Here is a 12,490-nt window from a genome sequence, read left to right on the forward strand (position 1 = left end):
GCCTGGGTGGCTCAGTTGGTTAAGCGACTGCTTTCGGCTCAGGTCATGATCCTGGAGTCCCTGGATCGAGTCCCGCATCGGGCTCTCTGCTCGGCAGGGAGCCTGCTTCTCCCTCTGATCCTCCCCCCTCTCATGTGCTCTCTCTCTCTCATTCTCTCTGTCTCAAATAAATAAATAAAATCTTTAAAAAAAAAAAAAAAAAAAAAGAAACAGGAGAATTGAGCTATGGGTTGGGGGGTGGGGAGTGACACAGAAACAAGGGAGCTGACTCAGATACGTGCAGGAAAAAAGCTACAGAAACTCGTTTACTACACTATATGGCTAAGAGAGCACTGAAATTCCATTTAAGCCAATGCATATTAATTCCGTTTCTTGGTATGGACTCACAAAAGAAAATTTCTGAACATAATTATTTTTTAACATCAGGAGGTATCGTTCAGTGGAGAACCTTTTTTGGAGCATGGGCTATGTGTGGTGAGTAAAATATAGGATAATGGTGGGAGACAGAAAGTCTGGAAGCAAATTAGGGGGTCAAGAGGGGCTTCTGTCATACTTGTATTTGGCAGAGTAAACCCAGTGAGCAATCCACTACAGAGGCAAGTCGAGGCTATGGGTTTTTTTGGTGTGTGGTTGGCCAACACTACCTGCTGAAATAATGTTTTGGGAATTTAACATTTATTTTTCTTTTTTTAGAAAAATATTTTATTTATTTGAGTTAGAGGGAGAGATCTCACAAGCAGGGAGAAGGGGTAGAGGAAAAAGCAGACTCCCTGCTCAGCAGCGAGCCCAATGTGGGGCTTGATCCCAGGACCCCGGGATCATGACCCTAGTTGAAGGCAGACGCTTAACTGACTGAGCCACCCAGGTGCCTGGGAATTTAACATTTAAACTCTAGTTACTGATTGTTTTGTTTTTCCTTTAAGACACATGGAGAGTTGAAGGTCTTGGTTAGGCCCCCCTGTGGACACATGGTGGGAGATGTGCAGGGCCCCCCAAGCCTCTGGCCCCGGGTGACCTCCCCAGACAGCAGGCCTTCATTCTCCCTCCCTGGCTCTGAACAAGTTTCAGTGAACACTCTGAATAAAGATTCATGTGAAATCTGTCAAATGCTTCTCTAGAATTCAAGAAAACATTCCATCAACTTGTGTTCCTTTGAAGCACTAATTTTCTTCTGTCAGAGAAAAGAAAGAAAGAGGAGGAAAGAAAAAAGCCATCACACGTTGCCTGGCATGATTTGTGCTTTGCGACCCTCCCCATACCCCTAGGACTATTATGACTGGCTCCTGGTTTTTTTATTCTCAGGGATATGTGCACAGGCTCCCTCCCTCTGCACAGTTCTTATCCTTGTTGTTGTTTTTGTTTTTAAAGATCTTATTTATTTATTTGACAGAGAAAGAGCACAAGCAGGGGGAGCGGCAGGCAGAGGGAGAAGCAGGCTCCCTGGGATCATGACCTGAGCCAAAGGCAGACACCGACTGAGCCACCCAGGCGCCCTGTTTTTTTTTTTTTAAGATTTATTTATTTGACAGAGAGAAAGAGAGAATGAGCACAAGCGGGGGGAGTGACAGGCAGAGACAGAGGGAGAAGCAGTCTCCCCACAGAGAAGGGGGAGCCCGATGTGGGACTCGATCCCAGGACTCCGAGATCATGACCTGAGCTGAAGGCAGTCGCTTAACCAACTGAGCCACCCAGTGCCCTGTTGTTGTATTTTTAAACTAGGTTTTGCAAAGCTTCTTTTCACAAAGACCAGCCTTTACAATATTGTTAGTTAAGCACGGGGTTCCAATGTAATCTCCCGACAAACACACAAAGTAGCAAGGGAGAGCCGAGCAGTTCCTTTGCTGTTGAGTCTTGAAAAGGACATGATGATAAAGACTCTGACTCTGACCACATTTCTCTACGTGGGGATTTAAAAGAGCGGAGATTCACCTTCACCCTCTGTTGAGCTCTGTGGCAGGCACTGAGCTGGGTGTGTTTATATTCAATAGTGATTTCTTTAAATTCTGGGAACCAGTGCTACAATGGTTCAAACCCTTTCTTGGTAATAATTACAGCAAAATAAGACTTCCATTTTTGAAGGGGCAGGTGGATGGAGATGGGAATTGCAAAGCCTTGGAAGTGATGGCATTTCTGAAGGTCACTCTCCGGTGTCCCTTCTGTGAGGTGTGAGGAACAGAGGAGATGATGGGCTGCTCTTTCCTGAGCTAAAACTGGAAGTCCAAAAGATTTTTGTGTCCCTTCCAAATATAAGCTGCCGTCATTTGGACTCTGAGATATTTGGATGTCTAGGCCAGTGCTGATAGAAATAAATTTAAATTTTCTAGTAGCCACATTAATAAGTGAGAAGAAAAAGGTGAAATTAACTTTGATAATATATTTTCATTGACAAATATTATCACTACAACATGTAGTCAGTATAGAAATTACTGAGATGTTTAAAATTCTTTTATACTACATTTTTGAAATTTGGTGTGTATTTTACACTTACAGCGTCTCTCAATTTAGACTAGCCCCATTGCAAGGATACAATTGCTATATGCAGCTAACGGCCACCGTATTGGACAACACAGGTCCAAGTCACTTGGGCAACTTATGGAGGTAAAAAGGACAAAGGAGACAATAAAACAGATCGTTTGGAATTTGAATAGTTCTGAAAAATTATGGCAGATCGGAGGATGAAAAAGAGCATAGACCCTTTGTCCCAGACACCTCTCAGTGAGTCCCACTGTCTTAGGACCTCCAAGGGCTCTCACAGGTGACAGACAAGAACCTGACACTGAGGGAATCCAGAAAAGTTGCAGGGAAAATGATTACTTTTTGATAAATTCCCTAATGGGTAGGGGACTCATCATTGTGGAAACTTAGCTGGTGAAGCCTGAGAAGTACAATCTGTAAGGGGGAGAATGGTGTGCGGGTTAGTGTGGTGACTGCAGCCTCTCCTTGGCCCCTGGGCTCCCCTAGCATCAGAAATAGATTTCATTGAATCAAGGGATTAGCTGTTCACTCCTCCCGTGGAGGCTCAGTGAAAGCAGAGCCTTTGAGGCATTTGGAGTTACACATACCCCAGCAATTATTTTCATGGGCCCAAACTTCCTGTCACTGATACCTGGCCATCCTGACATTTCTGCAAATCCAAAAATAAAGAGCAGGGACGAGGAGGCCAGAGAAGCCAGAGGAAGTAGGAGCCTGAATGATAATGTTGAAAATCTCCTGCCAAGGGGTGTTGTCAGTTGGGGGGATGGAGAAGGCTGACTCTGTCAACTCGTCACTGGTGGAGGGCCGGCACATATGTAGGTGCTGGAAATGTGGTGACGATGGGGCCACAGTTGCTCTCCGGGTGGGCCAGGAGGGTCTGCCCTGTTTATCCCTCCACGCATGACATGGATTCTGCTGGCACCCGGGGCCCCAGTGAACTTGTCAGGGCAAATGCTCTACCACCTGCGGCCACCACAGCAGCAGTCCTCCCTTTTATACACAAGGGAGCAGACTCCGGACATCACTCAGATATTCCAGGTCCTTCGAAAGGGGCAAAGACTTTGCACGGCTCTCTTTGCCAAAGGAGTCTGACTCTAATTATCACAAGGAAGTAAAATTGCGGGGTTGGTTTACATACCGACGTCTTCTCTTACAAACTTTGGGAAGTCAAATAGGGAGGAAGAGCTTCTGCAAATGTCAGCCCCAGATTCTGTTAGAGTTGCGTGTTGGCTACTTGTTTTCTCAAGAATTTCCCTTTCCAACTTTTAAAGAGCGAGCATACAAACCCTGCAAACATTTTATTGAGAGAAGCCTAAGGGTACACCAAGGAGATAAAAACCGTCCTGGTTCCTCACTGCTTCGCAATAAAATATTAAACATGCACAAGCGAAAGGCGTATGAAAAAAATAATTGTTGAGAAAGATATTGTGAAGTTCTTTATAACTTGAAAGACGAACAGATTGGATTATTATAAGTCAGCCCCAGGCAAATAAATACCCTGACCACTGAGTGTGATGGAGAATCTGTTTGTATGCATTTCCTTGGGGGACAATTAGGTGGTCTCCTTTCCTTCCTCCTGTCCCCCAACTTCCTTCCTTCCTACTTATTTGCAAAAATGAATTAAAACCATGATCATCATGGCTCTTGGGATTAGGATGAGGTTATCTAGGTAAGGTGAGGCTGTTTATTCCTTTTTGGTGTGTTTATGCATGGTCAGGAAATACTGAGTGAGTGAAATTTTTTGCATATGGCACTATGTAGAAACAGACAGGAGGTATCAAAAATCATGTTTTGGGGGCACCTGGGTGGCTCAGTCGGTTAAGCGGCTGCCTTCAGCTCAGGTCATGATCCCAGGTTCCTGGGATCAAGCCCCATGTCCGAATCCCTGCTCAACGGAGAGCCTGCTTCTCCCTCTCCCTCTGCCTGCCACTCTGCCTACTTGTGCTCTCTCTCTCTCAAATAAATAAATAAAATCTTATAAAAAAAAAATCATGTTTTGGCAGCCAGAGCTGAGTGTGTCAAGAAAGAGAAGATGTGGGGCTAAAGACTCTAAAGGCAGCCACGGCTGTAAGCTGCCATCTAGAAATTCCCAGGCAGGGCAAGCAGCCCTGCTACTCCGCTCTCCGCTCTCCCTTCTGTCTGCCTACTTGCAGGGCCTGTGTCCCCTCCTCGCTATCATTTTTCTCCTTCATCCAGTTCAGTTCTGGTTTCTGCTCCTGTGTAGGAACACTTCTTGGACCATTCTTCTCTGTTCTGATGGGCTGTCTCCATCACTGAAGACTTGGTTGGGACCATCTACATCAGAATTATCTCAGAGGCCTGTTAAAAATACAAACTTCCAGACCTTGCCCAGACCAACCAAATCAGAATACAAACCAGGATCTATCATGGGGGTGGAATTTGCATCTCTGACAAAGGGCACCAGTGAGCCGTCACACACTAAATATTGAGACTTCCTGCCGCCCTCCCCCCCCACTGAAGAAAAGACTTCCTGCCGCCCTCCTCCCCCAGTGAAGGAAAGCATTTGAGGACGGAGGGGGCTGTGCAGGGGCTGTGCAGAGGCTGTATGGCTCCTGGTCCACAGCTCAGGGGGCTCTGGAGCTCAGCACTAGTGGTTCTCAGCTCCACCACTCACCAGCTGAGACCTGTCTCTGTATTGTTCTAAGCTAGAGTTCCTTCTTACAAAATACAAAAGGATAATGACTATACCTACCAATAGGCCACCTGGGCCTCATGTGCAGCAGGAACTCAATACATGTTAGCAAGCTATACTCTGGTTACTCTAAGAAAAGGACACAGGTTTTTGTGAAATTGCCATGATGGGAAGCCCATGCTCTAGAAGCCTCCTGAACACCAGACCTGTTGGTCATGTCCCATTGGCAGTAGCTGAGGGCTGTGTGTTCCTGTTGGGGGAAGCAGGGCCTGAGGGGGGTCCAAAAGGGAGAGGGGCTTTTGAGCCAACAAGAAGAGGAAGGAGGGGTCTGCTTAGGTCACTGGAGGGGGCAGCTTGAAGAGACCTAGGGAGAGGCGTCTCCCCTGAGGCCAGGTGAGCTGGGGAGATAAACCAAATCGGGGCACAGGGACCCTGAATATGCCGCCAGTCCAATCCGCCGTCCACTCAGACCCTGACTGCGGTCCAGCAATGCCTCTGTCTTCTGTTGTAGTAATAGAAAAACAGTGCTGGCTTAGGAGCCAGAAAATGATAGCAAGTCCCTTCATCTGACTCTTTGTTTCCTTATCTACAAAATGGAGAAAATACTGCCCTTCAATGTAGTCATAAGAATCAAGAAAATACCTATTAATATGGTAAATTTTAAATTCTGTAAATATACGGTATTTTAAAACATCCTTTCCTCTTCCGTGGTTCTTCTTCTAGTCTTCTTATTAAAGATTGTATTTATTTATTTATTTTATTTATTTGAGAGAGAGAATGAGAGAACATGCACAGTGGGGAAGGGCAGAGGAGGAGGAAGAGGGAAAGAATCCCAAGCAGACTCCACGCTCAGTGCGGAGCTGACGTGGGGCTTGATCTCACGACCCTGAGATCATGACCTGAGCTGAAACCCAGAGTCGGATGCTCAACCAACTGAGCCACCCAGGTGCCCTTCTAGTCTTATTAAAAACCCTTTCCTTAAACCTGCTCTTCCCTTAAGCCATCGATCATTTCCCCTTCTGTTTCCTTTTTCTTTTTAAGCCACCAAAGTTTTCAAAAGAGGCACAGATGAGGATGGTTGACAAGAGCAGCTATCCCACAATCCGGACCTGGATGGTTGGTTTAGAGGGATTTCTATGCATCTGAAACTGGGCGGCATAATTCCAAAGGCAGGGTACCAGGAAAGCCTGTGAGGCACAGCATGCCTGTGTCAGTTCCTGGCCCTCACTAGTCAAGGAACTAGTCGGGAACTGACAGGCCCCAGGCCCCATCTGCAAAATGGGGACTGTGGGGACAGTGATACATGCAAGACTGCGATGAGGATTGTAATACATAAGGCCTAGCATAGTGGTGAGCACACAGTAGGTGCTCAGTAAGTGCTAGTATCTTTGTTGTAGAACCCCAGCTCTATCTGTGGAATGGATGGATCTCTTTTCTCCCTGATTCCATCCTCAACAGTTTAGGAAGCAGGGTCCACCTCTATCCTCTCTGGACCAGAAGCTGAGTTCAGTAAAACTAACTGAGTTGTGCTAGATGTGCTGGGAGCTGGAGGAAGAAAGGAATGTGGTGCTGTCCTTGTGCTCTGGGGGGGTGTGTGTGTGTATGTAGGGGGTATGTGTTAGAGGTGTGTGTTGGGTGTGTGTGTGTGTGTGCGCAATGGAAGTGTGTGAAGTGAGCACAGTAAACCAATCCCTTCACTCGAATGCAGAGGGTACACTGACAGGGTGAACACAGAAGGCTGTGGAAGCACCAAGGAGGAGCATGGAGCTCACCTGAGGGAGGGGTCAGCTGGGAGGAGACGCCCCCAGAGATTTATGAACACCTGGAGTATAGGGAATACAGTTGAGATGAGGGGAGAGAACAGGAGAGAAGGAATTCTGACAGCTAAGTTAGCTAAGCCAACTTGGGACCACATGGTTCTCCTTGGAGGATCAGAATTCTCAACTCTGGAAGCTCTCATGAGAGTCTTCTGACTCCGCCCCTTGGTTATTTCTTGCTGTTACTTCTTTTAAACTGTTTCAAATTATCCAAAGGGTAAATCTCTTTTTTAAAAAAAGGTTCTTATTTTCTTGTGTTAGTTACAATTATAGGGGAAGGAATTTCCTCCATCATCTAGGGTCAGGGTTTGGTACATTCAGGGTGGCCATACCCAGGCCACAGGCAAGGATGCTTGGACCCAAGTCAAGACTGGGGTAGCTGGGAGAGGTGAAGAGTAGGGACCCAGAGAGGGATGATGGGGGACCAGAACCTTTCTGCCCACCCAGACGTTTCTCTTCCATGAGAAAGGCAATCCTTGACCAACTCACCACACCGATGGAGAAATAGTTGTTCATGATGTTGTATGGGACCTGGTCCCCATTCTCCACCTCCTCTCTGGGGATGACTTCCAGATGCCAGCGGTCTAGCATCACCAAGGGGCTCTGCTCGATGTCCTTCAGGATTTTTGTCAAGCTGCCCCCTTCATAACCTGTGGAGCACGGCATTATATGTGACCCCAGGGCAGAAAGGCTAACTTGTTGCTGATGTACAGGCAGCTATCAAGGCAGGGAACTCTGTGGGCATCTGTGACCAGGAGACTCCCCAGTGTGTCTGGGGGCCAGAGACACTTAGGTTCCCTGAGCCATGGAGGAGGAGAGGACAACAGGGTGTAGTAAGAAAGAAGCTGGGGAGATTTGGAAGGCAAAGCAGCTGGGGAGATTTGGAAGGCAAAGGGGTGCGGGCTGGGCAAAGGTGGGCAGGCTTATGTAGCCACAGCAAGCCCTAGAGAATTGGTGGGCTGGGGGGCTGGGAAGCTGCACACGGGAGAACAAAGGATCTGTTCCAGGACTGGGTCATGTCGGAGATGGACAGTGTGGTAGGAAGAATTTTAGGATGGTCTCCCCTATCCCTGCCCACCCCCCAAGGGTATATACCCTGCAAATCCCAGGACTTACAAATAAGATAGGATAGTCCCCGTCATGATTAGCTATACGATATGGCACAGTTGACTTTAAGCAAGGGAGATTATCTGAGTGGATTTGACCTAATTGGCTGAGTCCTTAGAAAGGACTGGGCTTTTCCTTAAGAAACTGATTCAAAGCTCTCATTGAGAGGGATTTCAGGTGAGGGAGATTCTCCGTGGCTGGCTTTGAAGATGGAGGGATCCATGTGTCAGGGAAAAAGGAAGCCTCAAGGATTTAATAGTGGTCCCAGCTGATAACAAGCAAGGAAACAGGGACGTCGGTCCTATAACCACAAAGGACTCACTTCTGCCAACAATGTGAATGAGCTTTGAAGCAAATTCTCCCTCCGGAGACTCTAGAGAAGAGCACAGCCTGTCCAACACCCTCATTTCAGGCTGTGAGGCCCAGAGCAGAGAACCCAGTCATGCTGTTCCAAGCCTCCTGACCGACACGACTGTGAGCTAACAAATGGATGTTTTAAGCCTCTACATTTATGATCATTTGTTATGCAGCAATAGAAAAGCAGTATAGAAAGTGAATTTTAAGTTGTGAAAGGTTAGTGGGAGAGACAGTCTTTTCTTTCAGATAACACTCCCACGTTCTGCTTACCTTTAGGGCAACCCTGAAGAGTATTTTCAAGTTGTTAGTTTGGTCAGCTCCTTAGGGACGCCTCACAAGATAACAATGGTAGCAACTATGTAGCTGAGGACCTGGAGGCTCTCTGGGAGCATAGGGCTGGGCTTCCTGCATGAAATTTGCGCCTAGCTATGCTGCCTGGATGCACACAGCCTGGGACCACATTCTGCTTGTTCCTCTTGAACAGAGGGCTCTTCCCTAGCCTCAGGGTGGGGCTGAGGACATCTGTTCCTGCCAACTTCCTTCTGGGGCTGGCTTCTGCTTCCTGTGCTCCTGCCACCAGGCATGCACCCAGCTCTGAACACTGACCACTGCCTGAGCTGGTCTTGAATCCTCGCTGAATCCATCAGCCATCTGGAAGTCCATCCCAGTTCTGCCTGCCAGACTGCTCTGCCCCCTTCCATGTGCTGTCCCGACCTCCTCTGCGCTCTGGAGCATTCCCAGCCCCACGGGGGCGGCTGCAGTTTGCAGAGTTCTCCTCAGCTCCTGTCCCTTGTTCTGTGAACTGGTCACCACTTTGAGATCCCCCACAGGGGGATAGCAAAATGAGGGCCAATGACCATGGGGGCCTATGATGATCTGGATGCCCCAAGTAGCTGGCAACATAGCTTTTCAGTTTGCATTCTGAGTCCTAATTCAGAAGAAGAGCAGTAATTTGGAGAGGAGGGAATTTTATTCAGGAAACACCTGAGTGAGCCCTTACTAGAGTCAGCATCGTGGGGGACATAGAGGAGCCTACCCTAAAGCTGACTATGTTCTGCTGGGGTGGACAGGCTCTAGGCTGAGAGTTTCAGGATCAGAGTAAATAGACTGAGGGGTGAGCACAGGTCTCAGCAAAACTTGGAGAGCAGGGGAATGGTCATGGAGTAGGTAGGACTCTGTGGAATGGAATTCTTAGAAGAGAAGTTCAGCCTAGCCCTGCAGAGCATCCCTGGAGATTGGCGTGCTTGTCCCCGGGGGAGAGCCACTGGCACGCAGACTCACCTCCTCCCCAGCGGAGACAGCGGGCCAGGTCATTTCCTGTTCCAAGAGGCAGGACAGCCACCGGTGGATGCTTTGCAAAGTTGGCCTTATCTGCAATCCATGCAGAAGAAGAGAAAACCATATGCCACCAGATTACAGAACCTGTGGGTTATTTAATTATCCCTGCTCTGACGCTTAAAACCCCTCCAGGGCATCTTTGTTTGCAGAGCTCCCATAATGGAGAGCACACTACTTCCTAAAGCTCTTCCTTCTGCAGTGTGTGAACCGTTACAAAGGATTCTTTCATACTGAGCTAACTCGGTCTCCCTGTAACTTGCACCTGCTTACCCTCATTTCATCCAAATTCTTTCCTTTGAGGTGACAGCGTACACCTTGAAAACATTAGTTTGTAATCGTAATTAACACCTTCTCCATTTGTCCCTCACAGCAACTCTGCGGGGTATTATTATTCTCCTTATAGATGATGGAATTGAGGTTCAGAGGGGGAAAGTAAGTCTGGAGTCACGATCCAAACCCAGATCTCTGTGGTCCCAAGTCCAGGCTCCTCCTTGCTTCAGGGGCCATGCAGGTGCACGGAGAGTAACCACAGCTGGGTCTGAGAAATCAGGGAATCGTGGGGTATTTGGGAAACTGGCGCTGTCTCATCTAATGTCATTCAGGTTGAAAGCTTAAAAATAATATTGTATCTAACAAACAAAACCTCAAGGTGTTATCTGGCACACAGATACGAGTTCGTCACTTCCCCCACCTCCCAGACTCGCAAATCCACAGTTCCCAAGCTGCTCTGCCATGCGGCTTGTGAGGAAGCATCAAACTGAACCGCTGAAGAAAGCACAAACATGCGTGGTTTCACGGGGCTGCAGACCCACAGCAACATGTTGGTGGCACGGAGGAAGGTGGGACAGGCTCGCGCACCCACTGGGCTCCAGGGGGCGCCACTGACATAAGCTGCAACAGGCCCGGTGCGGGGATGTGGGTAAGGCTGACTGAGGAGTGCGCTTGGGGGGACGGGAATCAGCAAGTGGGGCGAATGCTAGGGCTGCCCCCGCAAAAGGGGGAGTTCACAGGTGCCCCGGGTTGTCTGGCTCATGCCACAAGTGACTGAGCTCAGGCAAGGCCCTGGGCTGAGCTCACCACCAGGAGGTTTAAGGCGGGGGACAGAGCAAAGCAATGGGCTCTGTCATTGTTCCTGGAACATGTGGTCTGCATTTCTGCTTCCCTGCCCTTGTACCTGCTGCTCCCTTTGCCTTATGTCTGCTCCTTCCGTGGGCCCCATCTCAAAAGGTCAACCATCTTCCTGGTGTTGAGGCCAGAAACCTGGATGTCATCCTCGGTTTGTCCCTGTCCCTCACCCGGCATCCATTCACACAGCAGTTTCCATGCGCTGTTTCCGTAATAGATCTCTCGGCAAGCTCTTCTCGATATTCCTGTGCTGATGCCTGAGCTCAGGTACATGATTCCTCCCCCCCCGCCCCAGTACTGAGCCGCTGCCTCTTTACTTCCCCAGTCTCAGTTTCCCCTAGTGGCTCTTCACCCCTCCAGGGCAGGTGGTCCCTTTCCCTCTGTCATGGTGCCCATCATCTCCAGCACGGCACCAGGCTCTGTCCTCCGCTCTAGCCTCCTCCTGCTCGATGGGTCAACCATGCTCAAGTATATTCAGTGCCTTAAAGTCACAAGCTCTCTGTTTGTTTAGAAGCTGCCTCTGGGAGGCCCTCCCTGGTTGCCCTAGTCTAGGCCAGGTGCCCCTCCAGTGTTTCTTGTCATCGACTACTCGTCTGTTCTCGGTATGCACTGTAACCTCCCTGGGGGAACTATGTCTCAGTCATCACAGTATCTCTGCACATATTTACTGAGGGCCTACTATGTGTCAGGTGCTGTGTTAGGTACTGGGGCTCTAACAGTGGGTCAAAGTGCCATGACACAGGCTCTCATGGTGCTTACAACTGAGAGGGAGAGACAGATACTAATACAGTCTTCAAATAAATGATGCAAAATTCCAAATTCACACTGGAAAGGGAAGAAGTGTGATCATATAATAAGGTGACTGAGGCTGGGTGTCAGGGAAGGCTCCTCTGAGGAAGCCACACTTTGGGGCTGAGAGCTGAAGTAGAAGTTGACCAAGGAATGGCCAGGGAGCATACTAGACCGGAGGAAGCACTTGGGCAAAGGCCCTGTGGTAGAAGGGAGACTGGTATATTCAAGGGTCTGAGAGAGGGACTGGGTAGCTGGAGTTTAGAGGGAGAGGAATCGAGGTACGAAGTAGGGCTGGAAGGGTGGGCAGCTACTAGAGCACCAGGACCTTTTGTCTCTTTCCTAAGAATAATGGGAAGCCACTGATGTGTTTTATGTACATCACAAACCCACTGACATTTAGGAAAGACCGCTCTGGTTGTAGAGCATAAACAGATCAGCGGGGGGACCAAAATGTGGTGGCAGAAGGCACTGAATAGTGCTTTAATATTCTTGAACGAATGAGTGAATGAATGAACATTATGCAGTTATTCCTTTCACCACTGTTTTCTCTCGTCAGGCCACCAACCTGTCATATGACCTTTATTTTTTCAATTTTGGGCATCCCCTTTCCCCTGTGTTCTCTGCAGATGAATTTTATAAAACCACCAAAGCCGACATCCTCCTTCGTGATGGAGAGGGAAGCACGCAAGCAGCTCCCAGGCCTGCAGCCACTCAGCCTCTGCTGATCAGCTTTTCCTCCCTGGGCTCCCAGAGGATGCCTCCCCCCCTCCCACAAACAACTCCCGAGCTGGAGGTGACAGGAGAGCGTGGGTGGCTGCTTGGCAGG

The 12,490-nt window shown here is 48.6% G+C and overlaps 1 protein-coding gene across 5 annotated transcripts in view; it reads right to left on the bottom strand.

Moving 5' to 3' along the window:
• DGKG (diacylglycerol kinase gamma) overlaps window positions 1–12,490 on the bottom strand; it is a 202,566-nt gene that overhangs the window by 99,348 nt on the left and 90,728 nt on the right. For all 5 annotated transcript variants that reach the window (XM_081831122.1, XM_081831113.1, XM_081831108.1 and 2 more), the window contains 2 exons: window positions 9,691–9,780; window positions 7,435–7,595 (listed from right to left, as the gene is read on the bottom strand). In XM_081831122.1, the coding sequence (XP_081687248.1) occupies window positions 7,435–7,595; window positions 9,691–9,780 (251 nt within the window). The remainder of the gene's footprint in view (window positions 1–7,434; window positions 7,596–9,690; window positions 9,781–12,490) is intronic.

This window comes from Leptonychotes weddellii, chromosome 1 (genome assembly GCF_054177405.1).
Source record: "Leptonychotes weddellii isolate Sample4059 chromosome 1, ASM5417740v2, whole genome shotgun sequence".
NCBI lineage: Eukaryota > Metazoa > Chordata > Mammalia > Carnivora > Phocidae > Leptonychotes > Leptonychotes weddellii.